We start from the raw sequence: 23,736 nt of genomic DNA, 5'->3' as shown, positions 1-23,736 counted from the left end.
TACAAGCATGGCCTGCTAAGAAATCTTTGGACCCAATGGATAGCCTTAGATCGATTGGATAGTCCAAGTGGTCCAATGCACTAATAATAAGAATCGATTAACCTTATTTTGCAGTTTGAACTGCACACGTTAGGGGTTTACAAACACTCCGTTGAAACGGCCAGTCCCAACACGAAGCCCCCCAAAATAGTCAGGCACTGAGCGGATCTATGGACTGCTTCGGCCCACCCACTCCAACACCTGCGGCCGTCTTTTAGACAGTTTTATCGGTCGGTTTTGGGGTTTCTAAACTAGATATGGTGTCATCAACAAGCTCTACATTTACCACGGCTCAGGACCCCATTAATTCCTATTTTTCTGAAAAGATCTACTCTTGCTAAACCATAATGAATTGCACCTCAATGAGCAACACAATAAAACTATAAATCAGGGAGGGAGGGAGGGAAACAATTACAAAAGCATTTCATAATACATTTGCTGGAGATTGCCCAGCAGCAGGATGCAGACCGAGAGAGAGAGAGAGAGAGAGAGAGAGAGAGAGAGAGAGAAGCATTTCATGATACATTTGCCGGAGATTGCCCAGCAGCAGGATGCAGCCCCCAACAATCCAACTTGTCTTTTTTTTTTTTCCTTTCATTTTGGGAGTTGTGTGGGGCTCTCCAGGTGAATAAACAAATCAATTGGACCATACATGCACCAGACCTTCCCGATTACCTGTGTATATCTCGTTGCGCTCCTCATCGTAGAAGAGAGCAGTTATGTCCTCCAGTGCTTCTGCAACGGTATTTCGAATCCTCGAACAATAATCAGCCTTGGTGGGTCTGCTGCTGCTTGCTCGGATCTTTGCAAGGCACTTACCCGTCAAGATATTGCTGATGTTGATAGACCCAGCTGCACGCACAAAGAAACCAATGCTGTTAATCACTTATAATACCAGAGCCTACGTGTGGGCATGCCCACACACGTGCGCACACAGACTCACACACACTGACATCCACGGGTTAGAAACTCAATGCTAACTAATAATGGGGCATAGGGACCACCATACTGACAAGCACTCGCACACACACTGACATGCATCTGCACATGTTACACCCACGCTTGATTTGCCTGGAGGGGTCAAAAAGCAGGTTTCTTTTGCATTTTGGGCGGGCCCCTGTTCAAATGAAGGGTGGGCGTCCCCTATCAGATTGTTCCCTTTGTTGCAGCCCCCTGAGAGTTTGATTGTGCTGAATTCTGGCACCTATGGTTAATATGAGGTTGATGTGCGTGAAGGACATGTTGAAGGGCCTGCATACACATACTGTGGACCCCACATCTGCCCAGCACGGCACCACTAGTCAGTGATAAATATAATAATTATTATTATTAGTAATAAAAAACCCAGTCTTAAAAATAATTGTAATAATAATTCCCCTCCACAAGAACCCAGTGCTTGAGAATAACTACACTCTTGAAGACGAAAGTTGGTGACTCATTCCACCACCTCGTTTGCTCTTTCAAGTTTTGGCCAAAACTGTTGACTTTTTAACCTAAACTTGTGATTCATGCTCCAAAGAGAAGGAAAAGAAGAAAACCTTTACAACATTTCATAAACTAGTGAAACTCCATTCTTGTCCAAAATCATCATTGGACTGTTCCATGAATTGGCCTGAAAACGAAAAGGACGTGCGAGTCAGAAATCTTACCATTTCCTTCTGCCGATGAGTCATCAGAATCAGCCTTGCAGTAAGAGATTATAAGATCCTGATCGCTGGTGATATAAATGTTGTTTGTGTTGCAATCAGGATGCCACAACAGGTGGTCTTCAAATGAAGTCACAAGCTCCCCTCGGAAGTTCCAAACAGCAACTGTCCTATTCCGGAACGTTAAGAACAACTGATTCTCATATAAGAAGATAAATGCTGACGGAGTCATAAACTCCGTTCTGCTTACCTCTGTCAGCTCAGAATTTCGGACCTGCAAGAAGTGACTACATATTACAAATCCCAGCAGGGAGAGAACGGTATGAACCCTATGAAAACCGCTGCATACTTTTAATTTGAAAGGGAAAGGAAAAGAAGAGGATAAAAAAAGAAGAGGAGGGAAACAGCTTACATCAAGAATTTGGAGATTCTCATTTTCCTGCTTGACAAGAAGCTTTTCATTGAACTGTTCTATGAAGTCCACCTTTTTATTACGGTGAAGGAGATGGTTGAAGTCTTTGAGAACGGTGCCATCCTCTATCGATAGGATCTTAAGTGGGACATGACTGCTGGCTCTGGTAAATATCAACAGCATGATGCCAGGACTGTTACAGAAGAACATTGTGTTGTTAGATAAATAGACATGCCAAACATCCAGAAATAGGAGATCAGATAAGAACACGATATTCCATCTAGGGCAGAATGACAAATCATTTCCACTTCCCCTGTTTCTAAATAGGGTTGGGCTCGAGTGGGGTAGCCTGTGGGATGCGGGGGCACACTCGGGGTAGGCGGCTTGCAGAACCCATGTGATTTGGGGCCCATGAGGAGGGTTCGGCCAAGGACCTAACCCATGGATATGGGACCTGGGCTATTAGATAAAGGGATTAATTAATCATGCTCTATTAGTTCGAGCTTTTAGAGCAAATGGTTAATTGTCTTGCATCATAAAGTTTCTCATGAAATGGCATTTCCTTCCCATGCTTTCCACAAATCAAAAGTCCAAACATACCCTTAATGCATTCCATTACTTCCTCAAAAATGGGGGGCGGGGATCAACCCCAAACATGTTTTCCACTATGCCGCCTTTTTGCTTTTGTGCAGTCTGCATTCGCTACTGATTTCCAACCTTGATTTGCATCACATGCATTAATGCACCAAAATTATTTCCCAGTCATTGTAAAATTTGTGATGCAATGCTTGATTCTATGCAAAAATCATAGAAGATTCTCCACAAAATACCTTCACAGTGTGCATTGAAGATAGTATTGCTAGCATGCACTCCAGAACCAATAAAATCAGCAGCATCATAGTAAATGAGGAGTGCATTGAAGATAAAGATCAGATAGCAGCCCAGGCAATTCAATACTTTAGATCTCTGCTCTCGTCTAAAGAATGGGAAAGACCGCGGTTAGATAATCTCCAAGTGGACAGAATCGACGAAGCAGATGTCTCGTCCCTCGAATCCCACTTCTCTGAGGAAATGAAGATGGACATAGATTCACTCAGAGGAGATAAATCCCCTGGTCCCGACGGTTTTCCTATCTCTTTCTTCCAAAGTTTTTGAGATGTTATCAAATCCGATGTCATGGCCTTTGTTCATGAATTCCACAATAGAGGCAGACTTTCTCCTGGTCACGGCGCGTCCTTCATTGCCCTCGTACCAAAAGTGGCGGGTGCAGCTTCTTTCAGAGACTTCAGACCTATCAATAGGGGGCCCATACAATATCTTAGCCAAAGTTCTAATCTCTCGTTTGAAGAAAGTCATCGAAAAGATAATTTCAGCAAATCAAAGTGCGTTTATTCCGGGGAGACAGATTGTGGACTGTGCACTCATTGCAAATGAATGTCTCCACTCTAGCCACAGATCGGGCCTAAAAAGTATATTCTGTAATCTTGACATCGAAAAAGCCTACGACCATGTCGATTGGAACTTTCTCCAATATATGCTAGAGCGGATGGGTTTCGGTTCCAAGAGGAGAGGATGGATGGGAGAATGCATCGGCTCTGCCCACTTCTCTATTCTTCTCAACGGAACTCCAAAAGGCTTCTTTAAAAGCTCAAGAGGTTTGCATCAGGGTGATCCCTTATCCCCTTTCCTTTTTCTCATCGTGGGGGAGGCCTTAGCTAGAATGTTGCATAAAGGCCAACAAGATGGTATCCTTCGTGGTACCTCTATGCCAAGTATGCACAATCCAATCTCTCATATTCAGTTTGCTGACGACATATTGATTTTCTCGCAAGTGTCCCATGACAAGATTGAAAATCTTCGTACAACAATTCGGTGTTTTGAAACCGTGTTTGGGCTGAGACTTAACCTGGCCAAATCGAAAATGTTTGGGGTTAATTTGGAAGAAGAAGAGCTATCCAGTTATGCGTCGCCCTTTGATTATTCTTCGACAACCTTCCCGACCACCTTCGTGGGTCTCCCTTTATGCTTAGGCCCGCCTTCGAAGTCTCTATGGAACAGGATCTCTAACAGGTTCAAGAAATATCTTGCCAGGTGGAAGTGTCATTATCTTGGGAGGTCGCCTTACTCTTATCAAGGCGGCGCTTTCAAACTTACCTCTATATTTTATGTCTTTATTTAGATGTCCAATTTCTGTTTTGGCATCTATCGATAAATAGAGACGCAACTTCCTGTGGTATGGTAAGGAGGACAAGAAGAAATTCCATCTCCTCGATTGGAATGAGGTTTGCACTCGCATCCAAGAAGGTGGCGCAGGGGTCAAAAACCTTAGGACCATGAATCAGGCCCTCCTTGGCAAGTGGATATGAAGGTTAGAGACTGAAAGAGGTTCTCTTTGGAATATCATCATCAAAAGCAAATATGGCTCTTCTGTAGGTGGGTGGTGGACAAGGGACTCCTATTATAGGGCATCTTATCTTTGGAGAGGCATTCTTCGTATGAAAAAGAAAGTTCTCGCAGGTATTGGCTCCGAGTTAGGAAAGGGCAATGATATCAAGTTTTGGGAAGATCTATGGGTGGGCGACGAACCTTTAAAAAATCGCTTTCCTATCATCTTTCTTCTAGCTCCAAACAAGGCAACTTCCATCGTTGAATGTTACTCTGTGTCGGCCGGCAAGGTGGAATGGAATGTTAATTGCAAAAGGAATCTCCAAGACTAGGAAATCAATGAGTACATGGACCTTATTCTCTGCATCTATAAAGCAATGCCTAATCAACAAATCGATGACAATCTCATCTGGAGACTGGATAAGTCCAGTAGATTTTCAGTTTGATCGTTCTACTTTCATCTCCACAGCAATACAGTAGTTTCAAACAGTCTTGCGACCCCTTATATCTGGAAATATTCCACCCCCCCAAAAATAGTTTGCTTCGGCTGGTTGGTAGGAAAGAAAAAGATTCTTACGGTGGACAATCTGAAAAAAAGAGGAATGCAGATAGTCAATATCTGCTTATGTTGCATGAAGAACGAAGAATCGGTTGATCATTTACTCATCCACTACCCTTTTATCGATAAAATTTTGCCAGATTGCTGCTCGCGGTTCAGCATCAGTTGGTGTTTTCCTGGTTCCGTGGATTTTCTCCTTCCTGCTTGGCAGGGGTCAGTTTAGGAAAGAAAAGAAAGTGTTTATGGAGAATGGCTATTCTTGCAATCTGGTGGTCTGTTTGGGAAGAAAGAAATGGGAGATACTTTAGGAACACCTCAAACTGATGCTGAGGGTCTTATTATAGAATGGGCTGTTAATGTATCTTTTTTAAAGGACTTCGACCTTCGCTTTTTAGGAGTATAGCTGAGTCTGCTTTCTCAGCAGACTCTCTCTCCTCTTTTGTTCCGGTTTTTCCTTTAATATATCAATTGTTATCTTTCAAAAAATAAAAAATAAAAAAAATACCCCTCCCAGTGACCAATGAGCCTCCTGATCAACCACCAGCCAAGTTATCTCTTTGACCAGTAATACAGCCTCTCTTTCTTTCTTTCTTTCTTTCTTTTTTTACTCCAAAGAAGTCAAGAATGAAGCAACCAAACAGTTGGGTTGCTAAAATTGAAAGATGATCAATCAACTCTTGTGTCATCAACATATTTGCAAGTATAATATTCATATTTTTAAGGCGATCAACACTGTGGAGCTTACCCCTTGCAGCCTTACGATTGATCCTGGTTGTTCAATCATTTGATAACCAGAGTCATTCTTAGATAAATGATCACTATGAGTCAGACTCAATTGGACAGTATAAAGTAAAGTGTTTTTTCCCCCTCTAGCACAGTCCTGATCTTCTCAACAGCTAATAGCTCATCGCATACAATTGACGTAGTGATGGGTCCAAAAACCAAAAAGCCTACTTCATAGCGCGGTTACAGTAGAATTTCTTAAACCAAGGAAAGGTTGGACAAAAATGGACAGTGACAAGTTGCATCAGAGATCTACCTTCAGACATATTAGAAAATATGAGCACCATGGTGGACTTACCAACATTCAAATCATCAAGGAAATAAAAACTTCCACCAAGTAGCAAACACGATGAATATACACATGTACATATGTAGGTAGGCAAATGCTACAGTGATAACAGGTAGTTCTGGGGAGCATCCATCAGTTGCACCCCAAAAAAGTTGCTAGAGGAGCCCAAAAATCAGGCTAATCCAACCATCAGACAAGCCACAACATGGAAAACAATGAAAAAAAAAAGTGGTGGGGCCCACCTGAAAGTTGGATTGGGCTGATTTTTGGGGGTGTCGCATCATCCTCCTGGTGGGGCTCACATGATCTGACCCATGGATGGCATACACTATGGTAGGCCCCACCCAATAGGAAAGGGTAGAATAAAGGGCTTAAACATACAAATTCAAGTGGCGGGACCCACCTAATGATTGGAACGGATTTATTTTCTGCATGTCCTGTCATCATTGTGGGCACACTCAATACACAGTTTAGATGGTATCGACAAACCACAGAGAGCGGCACAATCTGGGCATTTTGTATAGTGGGAGTTCCCCCTCATTGTTCCCTACAGTGTGGCCCACCTGATGATTGGATCAGCCTGATCCCTGATGTCATAGACACACCATGTGGGTGGCAGAACAGCTAAGAGAGACAGAGAGGAGCTAACCTGATCTTAATTTCTTGAACATGCTTGTCTGATATAGAGTACAACATTGTATAATTTTTCAAGTCGAACACCTTGTATATGCTGATGCAAAGCAAAACAAAAAAGGAATGTCAGATCGAAAATCACAAACATTGGAGAGGTTGGGAACAAAGAGGATCAATATTTCACCTATCTTGTGCAGAATATGTAAGGACCTTTCCGTTTACGTCATCAAACTCCACAAAACCAGGCCACTTCAGTGACTCGGACTCAAAAAGAGGAAAGCCAGCATCAGGCTTACCCCTTCGTATGTACCTAGATCAGTCAGGCAAAGTAATATATTAAGTCAGCGCAAGGCCAAACCACACAACTAATGAATTGAAAAAGAAGAAAAGAGAATGAATGAATGAATGAAGTTTTAAAAAGAGAATTGCTATACTTACTCGATCCTTGTGGTTCTGCATTTCAAAGAGCTGAAATTGTCTGAAGCATAAACTGAAACTGTGATAAGTGAATCATTATTCTTATTATAAAACAAACTTCGAATGACTTCATCAGGAGTCACGTTCAAGAAGCATATCCGCCGGTTTGTCTCTGCATTCATACGTTCAACAATGGAAGACATGTTATACAAACCATATTCTGTGAATGCGTCCCTAGGATTATGACTACTGCTAAGATGTGCTGACCTCTGCTAAATGCCGCACACACGCCAGACTGTGCCAGAGCAAAAACGATGTCACGTGCTGCAACTATTTCAATAATTTTTGACCTCCTTTTCAGAAAAGTCAGTTGCAGGTTATCATATCCTTTGGGATCATGGGTATCATATTCCTCCTGAAACAAGCATCCATGAAAAACATTAACAGAAGAATAACTGTAGGAGCATTTTATACAGCACAACAAAGAAAAGAAGGCAGTTTGAAAATGATGTAAACAAATGCATCACTAGTAGTTAATCAGGGAGCAAAATTGAAAAATAAAACCATCAACGAAAAAATAATGGTACGTTCAGAAAAAAATAATCAGAAACAAGAAAAGTCAACAATATCTATTTTTTATTAATAACTCAAATTATATAAAAGGAGAAGAAGAAAGAAAAGACTACAAACACCAGTCACCATCAACGATCGAGAAGCTACTTAGACAATGAATCGACCAATGAATTCACCTCACGCTTAATATGAGCTAAACGAACATGGATTAAGGAACATAAGTCTACACATTCCTCAATCAATTTGCAACACCCTAACAACGGAGACCGGATTTAACCCATCTAATGACATCAGCTGAGACACCTTTGACAGTCACCAGGCTGCAATGATGACGTTCTGAAGAGCTAATTCAACTCCATGAAGCTTCAGCAAAGTTAGAATTGGTGATACCCGCCAGGCCCAAGAAGTCAGGAGCAGAATCCCCTTGGTCATCCATTATAGAGATGGTGTCTTGCAGCAGAAGACCATTCGTGCAAGCAAACTGAGCCATACAGGGTGGACTGCACCATGTTGTGTATGTGAAATCTACTCCGACCATTAGATGGGCCACATCACGTTAGGGCCAGGTCCCAAAAATCAGGCCAATCCGTAATTCAGGTGGGCTGCACCAAGAGAGACAGCTGGGAGCGAACACCACTCTTGATTTCACCAGGGCCACCTGAATTGAAAAATGGCCTGATTTTTGGGCCCTGGGCATAACATTGGGTGACACACCTATGGACACAATAGATTTCTCATAGACAGCATGGTGGGGCTTGTACAAAATCAAGGGTGGGTGTCCCCCTCCCAATTGTTTCTATTGGTTTGGCCCACTATTGTTGTGTCCCACTCTTGATTTCACCAGGGCCCCTCTGGATTGAAAAATGGCCTGATTTTTGGGCCCTGGGCATAACATTGGGTGACACACCTATGGACACACTAGATTTCTCATACACAGCATGGTGGGGCCTGTAAAAAATCAAGGGTGGGTGTCCCCCTCCCTACTTTTTCTATTGCTGTGGCCCACCTAAATCAAGGATCTACTTGAGGTTTGGGCATTAGGCCTAACATGGGGTTAGACACCTGATGTTCGGAGTGGATTTCACACACGCATCACAGTGGGGCCCACCCGATGCAGCACTTCGTCTGCTCGCACGGATGGGGTTACCAACTGTTTCTATTGCTGTGGCCCACCTAAATCAAGGATCTACTTGAGTTTTGGGCATTAGGCCTAACATGGGGTTACACACCTGATGTTCGGAGTGGATTCACACACGCATCACAGTGGGGCCCACCCAATGCAGCCCTTCGTCTGCTCGCACAGATGGTCTCCTGTGAGCTCAGGTGACCATGTATCTGTATGCATGTGTGTGTAGGGTTTTGCTATTGTCCCCACCTTCCTGGGGACGTTAGTAACATCCCCAAAGCTTTGAATTGACATGAGGAGATGCCCAATCATCAATTTGAGTCATCCATTCTTTCATACAACCAGGAATATATCATGGTGCACAAATCACGCCAAACGGATGATCCTAAGCATCTGATCAATAGCATGGAAAATGGACAGTTAAGATGGAGCAGAGGCAATATAGGCCCAATCATCATATTGAACCATCTATCTGATAGATCCAACCTTGTATTGCTTATGATTCCAAAGCAGCACTGTTCGTTTGATGATTCCCAACAATGTGATCCATGGCTTGGAAACAATAGACAGTTGGAACAAATTGGCCTCAATCATAGGGTTAGGATCATTCAATCAGCATGATTCCTGCACCATGGCTTGTTCCAAATGGTACTATTGAATGAACCATCCAAATTGATGATTGGACATCCCACAGTATCAGGAATGTTGATAGTGCCTCCATGAAGGTGGGGATGTTAGCAAAACCTCTCTTTGTGCGTGTGTGCACGTCTAGATATAGATACACACACACACACACATATAGGACTAAAGTCCAACTGGATGGACCAGAAGTTACCATCCACTCAGCAGATAACTTTCAACCTATCAGGCGCATATGACATCCAAACTATCCAATTGGTAGGCCCTGCCATGAGGATAAGCCTGTTTTGAAATCATCCTAATCCACCGATCAGTGTAGGCCACACTATACAAAAATTTATAATTGTTAATTTGTATTTGTTAATGAGTAACAAATACAAGTGCTCTCTTTCTCTCTCTACATGCAAATATAAATATGCATGCATGTACGTATATGTGTGTGTATCTATACGTACATTTGTGTGTAGTAGGCTGTATAGAGTTCGGGGTCCTTGCTCTTGCTCCGGTGGTAGACTCTTGGGAGTTTCAACACCTGGTCAAGGGTTTGAGCACCCATAGGTGGTGAAAACCCACCACCTCGTGAGTGTGTGGTGGTGTGTATGCGTGTTAAAAAAAAAAAAAGAAAAAAGGAGGCTGTATAGAGTTCAAAGAAATTTCCAATGTCCAGCTAGTATGATTATTGATTAATAGGCTGGATGGAGTTCAAAGAAATTTCCTTTAGAGAGGAGCGAAGATCGATGAACTCCATATTGTGAAATGTGGAGAGGTGTGTTTTAGTACAGGGCGTCATGATCATGGACAACAATGTTCAAGGTGGAAAACAATTTTAACAAGGAGATTACTTTAGCATTGGGAATGGCTCAGGAACATGGTTCAAGGAGGATGTGCAGTGTGGCAATACACATCTCAAGCTTATGCTTATTTGTACCAGGTGGCACATCAAAAAGTAATGATCTCCCAATGCAAACAGCTTCTCAAGGGATCAAGTGGTGGGACGTCTACATTTCGAGGGGATTTTGGCAAAAGATGAAACTGAAAAATTCAGTCCCATTGAGCAAATGTATGGATAGAAGCCTGTTTATAGGAGAAAGTGCCAGGTAGATTGGAAACTTGAAAGGTTGGGATGCTTCTCGGTAAAGCGTGTCTATTCTATGACCAATATTGCTTTGGTTCTCCCGAATTCAGCAGTGACTTCGGGACCTAAGGACTCTCAATGGGTTTATAGTTCTTGAAAATCCTTTATATAAAGAAGTCTTGGCTCTCCAAGAATTCAGTGGAGACTTTAGGACCTAAGGACTCTCGATGGGTTTATAGTTCTTGAAAAGACCTTATATAAAGAATTCTTGATCCTCAAGCCTCTCTCGCGATTTGTACTTCTTCCCCATCTTGAGATTAAATAAAGACTCTTTTAACTCTAAAAAATGGCAGCAATGGCAGGCATTCCAAGTGCCCATTTGGCTTCTTAAAAGTTAAAACCATGAATTGGATGGATAGTGATCTTCGGAAATTGGAAACCTCAATTACATACCGATCGTCACATAGTATACGTTCGTAACAGAACCTTTTTTCATCCAAGAAACATCAAGAAGCCTTTTCTTTTTCCTTTTGCCATTCATTTCCCTAAATTCCAACTGAATTCCCCATTTTCACCAGTAATTACCATCAAGACAACAACGACAGCACATGTAAACATCATTCTCCAAAAAAAGGAAGGGAAAAGAGGGCCCAACGACAACAGAGAGAATAAAAAACCAAAAATATCACAATAATGCAAAACTAAAAAAAAAAAAAAAAAAATCCAAGAAAAAAAAAATTTAAGGAAAGAAAAATCACCGACCTGGAGGCGAATATTCCGGAACCGCTCCTGCGCATTGCTCATGCTAAAAGCCCGATCGCGCTTCGAGCAAATCTCCCGCCTCTGAAGCTTCTTGACGCTGTTGACGAACCCGTCGGGTCGCGGCCGCTTCTTCGCGTGAATCCGTCGAACGCAGCACGGCCTAACGTAGATCCTCTTGCCCTCCATCAAAATCGAAAATCTAATGATCCTATCGAGAAAACAGGATGATATTGCATCTCATGTACGGCGAATTTCCGCCATTATATTTAAGGATCGAAGATTACCACAAACCCTAGAAGACGAAAGCAAAAGGATCTAGGGTTTTGCAGAGAGAGAGAGAGAGAGATTTTGAAATAAAAGAGAATGGCCGTCGGTTCTTGGAGAGTGAGAGAGACAGATGTGCAGACAAGAACTGAAAAAGCTGCTGTACAAAGCGCAGATAGAGAGAGAGAGAGAGAGAGGAGATTAGGATGGACTCTAAGGTTTTTTGGGGTCCGATCTGAATTTTTAGGAAGCGGATTGCGTGGTAACGTACTGAGTAAACTCTGTGAGGTCCACCGTGATTTATATATGTTATCCACACCGTCCATCCATTTTCCCAGATAGTTTTAGAGCTTGAATTTAAAATGAAGTATATCCAAAGCTCAAAACGGAACACACCACATGAAACAGTGTGAATTGAACTATACCGTTGAAAAATTATCGGGGGTCACAGAATTTTTGGATCAAGATTATATTTATTTTTTCCCTTCATCCATATCCGTGATCTTATTAACCGGTTGCATGACAAATAGGCATCACCGTGGGGCCTAGAAAGGTTTCAACGGTGGAAATCATTATTCCCACTGTTTCGTACGGCATGATCCACTTGATTTTTGGATATGCTTCTACTTTGGGCTCAACCGAGCTGGAAAAAGGGATGGACGGTGTGGATAAACCACATATATTCACGGTGGGTCCAACTGAGTTTACTCAGTACCATAAGAGTGTACTGAGTTACTCAGTACGCAATCCGATTTCGAATTTTTAAAGTCGAGGAGGCTCGCCGCTTCTTGCCCCAACAACTGGTGATCTGAGCCGTTCTTATTTAGAAGGTACCACCTGACTGGCTGATTTGTAAAGATCTCACCGATCAAACATCCTAACCATCCACAAAAAGATTATTTGAATAAATGGTTCAGATTTGGATTTTTCCATTTAAGTGGGACAAGATGGTGGACCCACTTGTGAGCGTGGTAAGGCAGTGAACGGATTAGGTGTTACGTACACCGCAGTGGATGTTTTCCATACCCTTGGGCACACCTTTATGTAAAATAATATTAACCGGACTCGACTCGAATAACTCGCTTGATCCGACTCAATCCTAGATCGACTCGACTCGCTAAAGGGGTGAGCGCGAAGACCAAGTCGAGTTGAGCTCGAGCTTGGGTCATGGTGGGGTCAAGCTAAGTGAAGCTTGGCCTATCTCGACTCGAACTCGACTCATATACAGCTCTATGCATATATAAAGTATGTAAGTTGTAATATGCGTTGGTGTTAAAAATGTAAGTGTTTTTTGTACACAACGGAGGATAGAAGAAAATGATAACGAAACGATCAGATCTATCGAATTCAAGGCTTGACTTGAATAGTCAATTTCTCAAGATAAATTTGTTGCCCTTTTTCTGGAATTTTCAGCAAGTACAAACGAATGAAATCTGCAAATTGTCTTCAGGATACAATGAACTCTCAATCCGATTTTCAACATGAAATTTTGCACATTTAAGTGTTGAACAAATCTCTAGTTTTGACACCGATATGCTTTAAGACGTTCAGAAAAAACTCAGCAAGAGATCAGATCGAAATTAATTGCACAGAAGATGATATACTCTTAAGGATTAAGAGTATATACTTCTAGATTATAGTATCCAGGATTTATATCAATTAAAATGTTATGGATTTCTTCCTAAAGAGGTGCTAAAGAGCTTCTTCAAGAAATCCATACCCATTCACAACAAATAATTGCATTTTTATGAAAGGACATGACTCTTTGTCCTATGGCAGTTATTTCTGTAACCATTCAGATAGGAGCAGTTATCCAACAGAAAAAATTGTATCCACATAAGCGACATGTTGCATAGGTGCCACATATACAATCATGTCATAATTACTCTCAATCATAAAAAATGTAATAAAACATCAGGGTAAACCTCGGTTCAATACCAGTTGAACCATGGCCCAAAAAAGTTTGAACCATGTGCCAAAAAGACTAAGGCTCTTATTGCTCATTGCGACGATGCGCACGTGCGAAGTATGCCTAATAAAGCGCAAAAAAGCACCCAAGCAGCCCATGCCGCCATGCTCGAGGAGATTTGAACCCTGGTTGCATAAGCAAAAACTCTTTCTCTTACCGACTGACTATACACACTATTTATGGAAAGTTTAAATAATTAATATATTTATTTACTTTCTAAAAATATCTTTTATTTTTGAAATTTATTTTTATTCTAAAAAACACAACAGTTGATTTTTTATTTAAAGTGTATCGTTGATTAATAATTATATGGTTTTAGTATATATGTGTGTATGTGCGCGCGCACTCCTCTTACTCATCTGCCTAAGATCAACCATTCATTCATTAATCGGCTCAAATCTAATCGTAAAACATACAGTAAATCCAACCATTCATACACCATATAGGGTATACGATCACCCACTCATCCATCCATTTTCAGGATTGTAATTTAATTATCTAAGTCGTTTATCCAACTATCAACATATCTAATTAACTAAAAAATACATCTTGCACCTATGTAAATGTGAAATTAACCGTGCATTAACCTGTATAAAGGATTAGACTCTTAATTATTTGATTATTTTACATATATCTTATCATCCAACTGTACATCATACCTATATCCGTCAATTGGACTACTCAAAAATCAAATAAAATTTACTATGATGATTCTCACATTTCTCCGAATAAATTTACTATAATACTTCTTACATTAGAATATGATTTAACAAGTTTTTGCCCACAAGCCATATATATTTTGGGGTAAACTCATACGTACAATCGTAAATCTGACGCCCCATATCTTGCAAACGGATAACCCATTCATAAAATCAACCGTACATTGAACTCTCTATTCATTGAGGTACCACATAGTCCACCTAAATATTATTTTCAACACATTCTACACATCCATCCATGTACAATATAATTCTCTAATGTCATATGTATTAAACGTGTATAACATGCTCATTTAAGTTTTAACATTTTAAAGGGTTAATAGCATGTATTAAAATATTATTAATTTTTAATAAAATATAAATATATGTTAATTAGTATTAAAGTTATTACCACGTGAATATTGGATTTAGAAATGAAAATAGACATGTGACTATCATTAGGGGTCACTAATCTAGACCACCAATCACAATTAGGGGTGTACATCCAGTTGAATCGAGTCGAGCTAGCCTTAGCTTGACTTGGATCGGCCACTAGTCGACCTCAACTCGAACTCGACTTGGCTCGGTTCTCGAGCCTAACTGGCCAGCTTGGCTCGGTTCGGTCAGCAGCTCAAGCCAGCTCGACCGAGTTCAAGCTAAGATTGAGTTGAGTTCCCCATTTAGGCATTTCCATTAACACCTAGACTGCGCCTTCAAAATCTCTTTGTATATGAAACATAAGCAATGGTTTTACATGTATTTTATCAAACACCTTCTAAGCAACATAAAAATCATAAAAAACTAAGAAAAAAATGGCATTTGTTTCATATACATTCATTCCTTGCCACCAGCCACACTTCGTTGAGTCATTTTATCAAACACTTGGTGAGCAACATCAATGATAAAGTTACCAAGTCACCGAACTGGTTCGATTCGAGCTGGATTCGAGCTGAGTTGAGTCGAGCTAGGGCCTGCTCGAACTCGACTCAAACTCAGCTTCGAACCGAGTCGAATCGAGCTTTTTCGAGTCGAGTCGAGCGAGTTAACCGAGCTAGCTCGGTTCATGTACACCCCTAATTACAATGATCAACCCAACAATTTCAAATTGTCCAAGTTTTACTAAAAGATCAGCCAATCATTCGTTTGTTAATATAGATCAACAAAATGAAATCGTTAAATTCATACAAAACTCAATACCATCCAAAGAACTTTTCAATTCTTCATCCACCACCTAAATTCATCCATCAATTTGATCCATCAACCCACCCACCCGATCAACCATCTATTGTATATTAATTATTTTACATGTATGCATATGTGTACACTACTCACACATGCACAATCATGCACATACACAACCACGCACCATATGCATCATACACACGTGGTGCATTTTTTTTTTAGTAAATGAAACTAATGGTGGTGAGTGTTTGACTTCACCAAGTGTCATTTAAAGAGAAGGTTTTATTTTTTTTTTTGTTTTCCACATGTTTGTATTATGTATGCTGGGACCCTCTAATATAAATAAGGTCATTGGTGTAGCCGTATAAGCATGAGAAAGGAAAGTGTGAGGAAAAATAATAGAAAAAATAAAAATAAAAATGAGAGGAAAAAAAAAACTTCGTGAAAGTTTTATCAAGGTGGGTGATCCATCTCTAATATAAAGTTTTTATAATTGTTGTTATTTAAATTTTAATATTAGTAGAGCTAATTGATTTTAAATTGAATTTTATACGAAATTATTGTTTATTATTGATATTTTTATTGCTGAAATATTTAGAAAAAAAATGTTAAATAAGATTAATGTAAAAAAAATCTAAATTAGAACTCTAAATTTCTGAATTTAATATAAAATAATTTTAAAGTATTTAAATTGTGTAGAAGTTAAATTCAAAATTATTTTGAATGCATGTTACATTTTAAATTAATTCCTTTGATGTAAATATATAGGTTGACTCAAGTTATTAATTTTAAATTTTTTATTCAAGACTAATTAGAAATTGCTGATGCAAAAAACTGGTGCGTCCTCCTCTGTCCTATCACCTACACACGAAGGAGATAAAGGAAACCTTGGCCGGAGCCGGAAGTCAGGGACAAGATCGTGTAAGAAGATTGTCTAGGATAGTTTTTGCGTACCTTTTACCTTGGAGGTTTCATGTATTTATAGGAATGGGAGGGTCCCATTGTGCCAGGATTCTCCTCCTAATGTCTCGGAGATTTGGTATCAATCCGTTTTTGGTCTTCATCCGATCCCGAGATCTTCGGGATCGAAGATCCTTTTACTAGATTTTCGGAACGATGTTTTCATTTACACCGTCTCTTCCTTGCTTGGCTCGGTCTTAACCGACTCTAGTGATGAATGAGTCTCGACTAGCTACAAGGATAAAACTATTTGCCTGTTGGATGAAATGGAACCGATCCGTAATCAATATCCTCTCTTGATCCAATAGCCGACTCTGTAACCGACCTAAATATGGGTCATTTTTATGGTCGGTCGGGTGGCTTCTAAGCTTTGGGCCTTAATCGACCTCTTTGGATGTTACTGCCTCGTTTACCGAGTCAACTTTATGCATCTTATATATGCCGCCTTGTGGCTCATGACTTTGTAAGTCTCGGTTAGGATTCATTTCCTGCAATCCGAGCTAAGTCACTCCTTTAGGCGTTTAGTTTACTTACCTCGGTCGGGCTTGATGCCTTGGATTCCCGGGCGGTGTCAGTAGAGTTGGTCCATTCCATAACTGATATGAAGCTTAAGTAGCCAAAGAGACATGAAACCATGGGGATTAAACAAACCTTTTGAAACATTCATGGGGCCATATGATGTTTATGAAAAATCCATCCCATTTATTTGTTTTGCCACTAGATTTTATGTACGCGATGAAATTAAGTTGAAGCATATATAAAGCTCAAAGTAGGCTAAACAAACTTGAGACAATGGGGATTAAATGCCCGCTCTTGAAATAAATGCCCGCCCTTGAAATATTTGTGGGGCCACGGGATGTTTGTGTTAGACACGGATTATATACTGAACACTTCAGTAGCTAAAAGGCTATCGAAGTGACGTGTTGAAACCTGATTGGTTGGATACCAACAGCCTCTCCCTTTACAATAAATGCTCATTCCGTTGGAGCTCCGTTAAAAATCTTTCTTCGTTTGTCTGTGCACGTACTCGACCCAGGATGCACCTAATCCACTCTCACCCCGGATTCAAAGCTCAGGTGGGCCACACCATCAGAAATGATAAAATCATGCAATCCACTAAATTATGTATCGTGGCTCACCTGGATTATGGAATTTCTTAATTTTCAGATTCTTCCTTCTCCACTGTTTCCGGTGACGCGGTCCACTTGAAACTTCAGATCTACTTTATTTTTAGGTTTATGACCTAAAATGAGATGGAAAAACGGATAGACAGTGAGGATATAAAACACATTCATCACGTTGGACCCACAGCGCCCAGCTTATCAAAACACCGACAACACCACGTAATTTGCGACCCTTATAATGTTACACATGTGATGTATGGGCCTCTCCAGGTGCTGCCACCCTACTCGTAGACAAAGACTTTGATAGTCTAACATAGTTGGACGATTCATACACAGTCACCAAGGAATTGTACACCTGACATACGAGTGAGTAAAATTAAACCATCAAATTGTGTGGGTCCCGATTTAAATGATTCGTAAACTTAAAATTACACACACTGATTTGATCTTTTAACTGGCTTGTCGGAGGACTTCTAGTGGACAGTCAAAATGGGAAAATGTCAACAACCGAAATTCAACCAATAAATGGCCATTGTTTAGACGTAAGGATCATGGGAGGAAAAAGCATTATTGTATACTACACAAAAATAAGTGGAGAGGAGATGCCCACCATTGGTTTCTGTGAGGGGCTCATTATGTTGTTTAGACATCAGCCTACCCCCTCATTGTGTGGGTCTCATGTGGATGAAGGAACAATCCGAAAATTAGGAAATTTCATAATTCAGGTGAGCCACGCTACATGATTTAGTGGATTGTATGATTTTACGGTTTATGGTGGCGTGGCCCACTTATGGCCCACCTGAGCTTTGAATCGGTGGCTGGAGCGGATTAAATGCACCCCAGATCGAGTATGTGCACAGCCAAACGGAGGAAGTTTTCTAAACGAGCTTCAACAGAAGGAGCATTTATTATAAAGGGAGAGATTGTTGGTATCCACTCAATCAGGTTTCGCCATGTCACTTCAGTAGCCTTTTTGCTACTGAAGTATTCAGTATCTAATCCGCGTCCATTTGTGACAAATCCACTCGGTCCATCTAGCTTGCCATCAGATTTTATGCATGTGACTAAAAAATAGGCTAATATAAAGCTTTAGTATGCCAAATAGACATAAAACACTAGGGATTGAATGCTTACTGTTGAAACATTTGTGAGGTCGCTGACAAATCCAACCCATCTATCTATTTTTCCAACTAACATGCTCTAATGGGCCAAACGATAGGAAATGGTGTGGAATGAATATCCACCATTGAAAAATCTTTGACCAATCGTGAGGCCCACTTTGAGCTTTGAATCTGCCTCACTTTTGGGCCATAGTCTCACAAACAACAAGGTGAGCCCCACATCTGGTAGAAGGCTGGGGTTGTAGGAACTGTATGTGGTGGGCCTTATTGATCAACGGTTTAGATTGATTAGATGGTTGGACAGTGTGATCATGTAAACCAGTGGACCCCACTTCTATGTGATTTACACAGATACTCTGCGTTAGGGGTTGAGTGTTATAGCCTTATGCAGGGCTATTTGAATTGAACTAGGACACAATAATGTAGAGCAGTGGGAGAGAGAGAGTTATGATGGGATTCAAACTCTCATCTCTCAGCTTCTATATAAGAGAAGAGCTGGGTCCCCGATCCAACACAACGATAGAACCCTAAGTCCCATCTATTATTCTGTATACCGGTGTGAAGGAGAGGAAGACTACAACATTGGTATTCTATTATTTTCAGCGATGGCATCTTAGTTAGGTACGCCATCCGAACCCTGGATCTCCATGTCCTATGCACAGCAGATCTCTGGGATTTCCGCATCCAGATATTCTTATAGTTGGTATCAGAGACACTGTGCAAAGGCATGGACGATCATATTCAGATTCATCTATTAAAGATTCATATTCAAAATCAGATCTTCGAATTCCCAAATCAGGCAAATTGGGATTTTGAATTTTGTTGGTAACTAGGGATTTTTTTTCGAATTCGAATCCCCAAATTCAGTTAATTAGGGATTTTCCCCTGAATTCAGAAATCAGTTAAAATAGAGATTTTGGATTCGAACCCCTAAATACAGACATCCATATTAGGGATTTCGAATCTTAGATCGAGAATTTGGAGAATTCCAGTTTAGCCCTAAATTCAGTAATTAATTAGGGATTTCGAAAATCTCCAAATCCAGTTACACAATTGGGGATTTTCATTCTCGAATCCAATTGTATTAATATTAGGGATTATTCAAATCCCCAAATCCAGATGCCAATTAGGGATCTTCGAACCCCATATCTGAATCAGGGGTTTTCCAATCGAAACCCATATTAGTAATCAGGGATTTTGAAATCCAAATCCCATATCAAAGATTGAGTATTTCAAATTTAGAAACCCCAAATCTAGAGATTAGGGATTTGGAATCCCATATCAGATTGGGGATTTCAAAATCGGTTCATCCAGTGGGCCCCTACCTGTGATTTATGGGAGCCGATTGCCATTGTCAAACTCCGGATCTACGGTCATAGGCAATGGCATGCCACCTTCCTTTCAACCATGTTTATGGAGCCATTACCAGCGTCTCATGGGTGAATCTTCATTGCTGGAGACCATGTCTGTCCTTTCCGATGACATTTTTGGCACCACATATCCATCACTTAGCTTCATTACTGAAGGCCGGACTTTTGCTGATGACACATGCAGCTACGGCAGCAGGAGATCTCATCTCCCTCCCTTTAGCTGCTGCGTGCAGCAGGTCGAAAACGGCCTGAAATTTTTTCTTCCTTGCGGCACACGTTTAGGTCGAGAATCGACCTTATAAGGTATCGGGTTAGCAGACTTGATTTCAGTATAATCGGGTCTGGAGTCTGGACACGCGTACTGGATAAGCACGTCCGAATTTTATTTTTTTATTTTTTATTTTTTGGGCTGGGGCTGTCGACATATATGGGCTCATTGCTGCATCCTAGGCCCATTCCCCTGAATATTTGGGCCATTAGTCTTCTAAAAGACATCCATGGGCCTGATCTATCATGACTTTAATGGGCCTAGTCTACTATAAGATTAATGGGCCCGATTTTTATAATCGTTGATGGGATAAGGCCGTATATAATTAACGTTGTAATAATTATGTTAACGTTATGAATATTGATTGATAGATCTAAACATCCAAGATGTATTATGTGGGCATCTCATATGAAATATTTACTAGGTGGGCAATCAATGGTGTGTATACACTATATTTTGAACTTCATATATGTTAGATCTGACTATAAATTTGATCTAAACAGATTGTTCAATGTTACCACCCATCTTATGATAATTCCAACTAGATTATGAGTGCTTAGGGTGATGTATAGATCATATGGATTAAGTTCTGATGAAGCCCAAAGTTATGCCCATTACCCATATTTAGTGGTCTTACATGGACCATCGGATCATAGGGAGTGAAACACATCTAATAGTTTCTCCCTGAAGTTTACATATTTTCCAATGATCAATTCTGACCATCTTGTGGGACTCATTAGACTAATTTAGATATAATCCATCGAGAGGCAGGATTATAATCGTGATCCCGAGTCTGTCCTTATAGTGTTGGATTCGGTTGTGTTAGTCACCATAGTAACCTCAATCGATGAAAATTTTATAAGTACAGACTTGTGACATTGGGATAAAGAGAATTGCATATAGTTGCGTTCACGTTTTCATGCATATAGTAACGAAAACACGGACGATTACCGTTTGACAGTCACATGAACAGGTGAAGTAAATGATGGTGGTAATGTAAGGTTAAAAGACTTATCTCACCCATAGGTGTTGAGTGTCTCAGTTTTACATAATTAACATCACTTGGATTCATGTTCAAGAGGATCACTGACATGTTATCATTACCTCTCACAGGAGGAATGATGATGATGTAAAAGATTCTCACCAGGATATGATGGTTGAGCCCATCTTTATCCTGGATAATTCAGTTGATGCCTCTCTTAGCAACTGAATTGATTATCTTTGCCTGATATTTATTTATATTCATGAATTGTTTTATGAAATAATGAAATAATGTGAGTACATATGTATCTTTTCTATTTCAATCTCAATTCCAACTAATACGAATCAAGTCCCTGTCCTAAATGGATCTAATTATTCTCAATGGAAGAACATCAGATGGTTTTGGCGGTTCTGGTGTTATCAGGGCAAGATCTAATTGTAGACAGCCTAGTACAACTTCAATGGAGTGGGCATAAATATTTTATTACCTTTATAGATGACTATTCTCGTTTTAGGTACCTCTACCTTATTAATGAGAAATTAGATGCTCTGGATGCTTTTAAAATCTATAAGGCCGAACTTGATAAAGGGATTAAAGTTGTCAGATCTGACCATGGTGGTGAATACTATGACAGATATGAAGAATTAGAACGCAATCCAGGGCCATTCGCTAGATACCTGTAGAATTGTGGCATTGTTGCCCGGTACACTACGCCTGGTACTCCAGATTAGAATGGTGTGGCTGAGATGCGTAATCGCACCCTTATGATATGGTGTGAAGCATGATTAGTAATTCAACATTGCCAGAATCACTGTGGGGTGATGCAATCAAAACCGCAGTTCATATACTAAATAAGGTCCCCAGTAAAGCAGTAAGCAAAACTCATTTTGAGTTGTGGAATGAGAGAAAATCAAGTCTCCAATATTTACATGTTTAGAGTTGTCCTGTTGAGGCTAAAATTTATAGCCCACATGAAAAAAAGCTTAATCCTAGAACCATAAGTTGTTTCTTCATTGAATACCCAAAAGGATCAAAAGGCTATCAATTCTACTATCCTTCCCACTCTATCAGGATTATTGAGACTGAGAATGTCAGATTTATTAAGGATATTGAAAATAGTGGGAGCACGAACATTAGAAATTTTATATTTGAGGAACAAAGGACCATGACTCCAGTCAAGTCATTTCAGATTACGTGGATATTAATAATGTAGTTGATCCCGCAGTCACTACAGAACACCATGTAGAACCTCATGTACAAACCACTGATGAAAAAAATCAAGATCACACCCAACAAGCTAAATCATTGAGAAGATTTGAAAGAGAGAGAAGACCTGTAAATCGAGATGATTACATCGTATACTTACAGGAGTACGACTTTGACATAGGGGGGAAACGGATCCTAATTCTTTTACGCAAGTCAAATAAAGTACTGATCTTTCTCGTTGGTTTGATGCCATGAGAGATGAGTTTAAATCCATGCAGGACAGTAAAGTATGAGATCTTGTAGAATTACCCACTGGAATAAGGCCGATTGGTTGTAAATGAGTTTTTAAAACCAAGAGGGATTCCGAGGGTAATGTCGAAAGATATAAAGCTAGACTTGTTGCCAAGGGTTTTAATTAACGTGAGGGGATTGACTTTAAAGAGGCTTTCTCACCAGTATGTAAGAAAGACTCATTCAGGATCATAACGACTATTGTAGCTCATATAGACTTAGAGTTACATCAAATGGATGTAAAGACTACATTTCTCAATGGGGATCTGAATGAGAATGTATACATGTTATAACCCGAATGTTTTGTAGCCAATGACTTAGAACATTTGGTTTGTAAACTAAAGAAATCCATCTATGGGTTAAAACATACATCGCGTCAGTGGTACCTAAAGTTTCATGAAGTAATTTCCTTGTATGATTTTGTAGAAAACATTGTAGATGAATGTATTTATATTAAAATCAGTGGGAGTAAGTTCATTATGATGATTTTGTATATTGATGACATTCTGTTGGCTGGCAGTGATATCAGGTGTTGAGCGACATCAAGAAATTCTTATCTCAAAGATTTGAAATGAAAGATCTTGGTGAAGCTTCTTACATTATCAACATTGAGATTCACCATGACAGATCACTTGAACTGCTCAGCCTGTCACAGAGGGCCTATATTACTAGGGTACTTGAAAGGTATGACATGCAAAATTGTGTTTCCGAACAGTCACCCATTGTGAAGGGCGATAAATTTGGCCTATTTCAATGTTCAAAGAATGATTTGGAAAAGAATTGAATGAAGGAATTTTCTCACGCATCAATAGTAGGGAGCATCATGTATGCTCAAGTCTGTACGCGACCGAATATAGCCTTTGTTGTTGGAATGTTGGGAAGATACATATCTAATCCAGGAATGCAATATTGGATAGCTGCAAAGAAAGTATTACGGTATCTACAGAAAACGAAGGACTTCAG

The 23,736-nt window shown here is 40.2% G+C and overlaps 1 protein-coding gene and 1 long non-coding RNA gene across 3 annotated transcripts; both read right to left on the bottom strand.

Moving 5' to 3' along the window:
* Positions 1 to 612: 612 nt before the first annotated feature.
* Positions 613 to 11,745, bottom strand: LOC131253700 (uncharacterized). Of its 2 annotated transcripts, XR_009175289.1 has the most exons (9): positions 11,339 to 11,745; positions 7,431 to 7,578; positions 7,185 to 7,335; positions 6,931 to 7,056; positions 6,763 to 6,843; positions 2,098 to 2,290; positions 1,936 to 1,959; positions 1,689 to 1,850; positions 753 to 891 (listed from the first exon to the last, which is right to left on the bottom strand). XR_009175289.1 is itself a non-coding variant. In XM_058254823.1 (8 exons), exons 1-8 carry the CDS (start codon positions 11,522 to 11,524, stop codon positions 677 to 679), a joined length of 1,371 nt encoding a protein of 456 aa, XP_058110806.1. In that variant the 5' UTR covers positions 11,525 to 11,743; the 3' UTR covers positions 613 to 676. The 2 variants fall into 2 exon arrangements, 1 of the variants encoding a protein (XP_058110806.1); XM_058254823.1 differs by having other exon boundaries at positions 613 to 891; positions 1,689 to 1,959; positions 11,339 to 11,743.
* Positions 2,847 to 5,782, bottom strand: LOC131253701 (uncharacterized). The gene is made up of 2 exons (XR_009175290.1): positions 5,547 to 5,782; positions 2,847 to 2,927 (listed from the first exon to the last, which is right to left on the bottom strand). It is a non-coding gene; the product is annotated as an uncharacterized LOC131253701 (long non-coding RNA).
* Positions 11,746 to 23,736: the final 11,991 nt, after the last annotated feature.

Source organism: Magnolia sinica, chromosome 8 (assembly GCF_029962835.1).
Source record: "Magnolia sinica isolate HGM2019 chromosome 8, MsV1, whole genome shotgun sequence".
Classification (NCBI taxonomy): domain Eukaryota; kingdom Viridiplantae; phylum Streptophyta; class Magnoliopsida; order Magnoliales; family Magnoliaceae; genus Magnolia; species Magnolia sinica.
This window is presented reverse-complemented; position numbering and strand designations above follow the sequence as displayed.

Coding starts and splice junctions, on each gene's coding strand:
- LOC131253700 (XM_058254823.1), bottom strand. CDS start 11,524: ATGGAGGGCAAGAGGATCTACGTTAGGCCGTGCTGCGTTCGACGGATT. Junction 6,844..6,930: donor ACATATTCTGCACAAGATAG/GTGAAATATTGA, acceptor GCTTTGCATCAG/CATATACAAGGTGTTCGACT. Junction 1,960..2,097: donor AGAATCTCCAAATTCTTGAT/GTAAGCTGTTTC, acceptor CACTTCTTGCAG/GTCCGAAATTCTGAGCTGAC.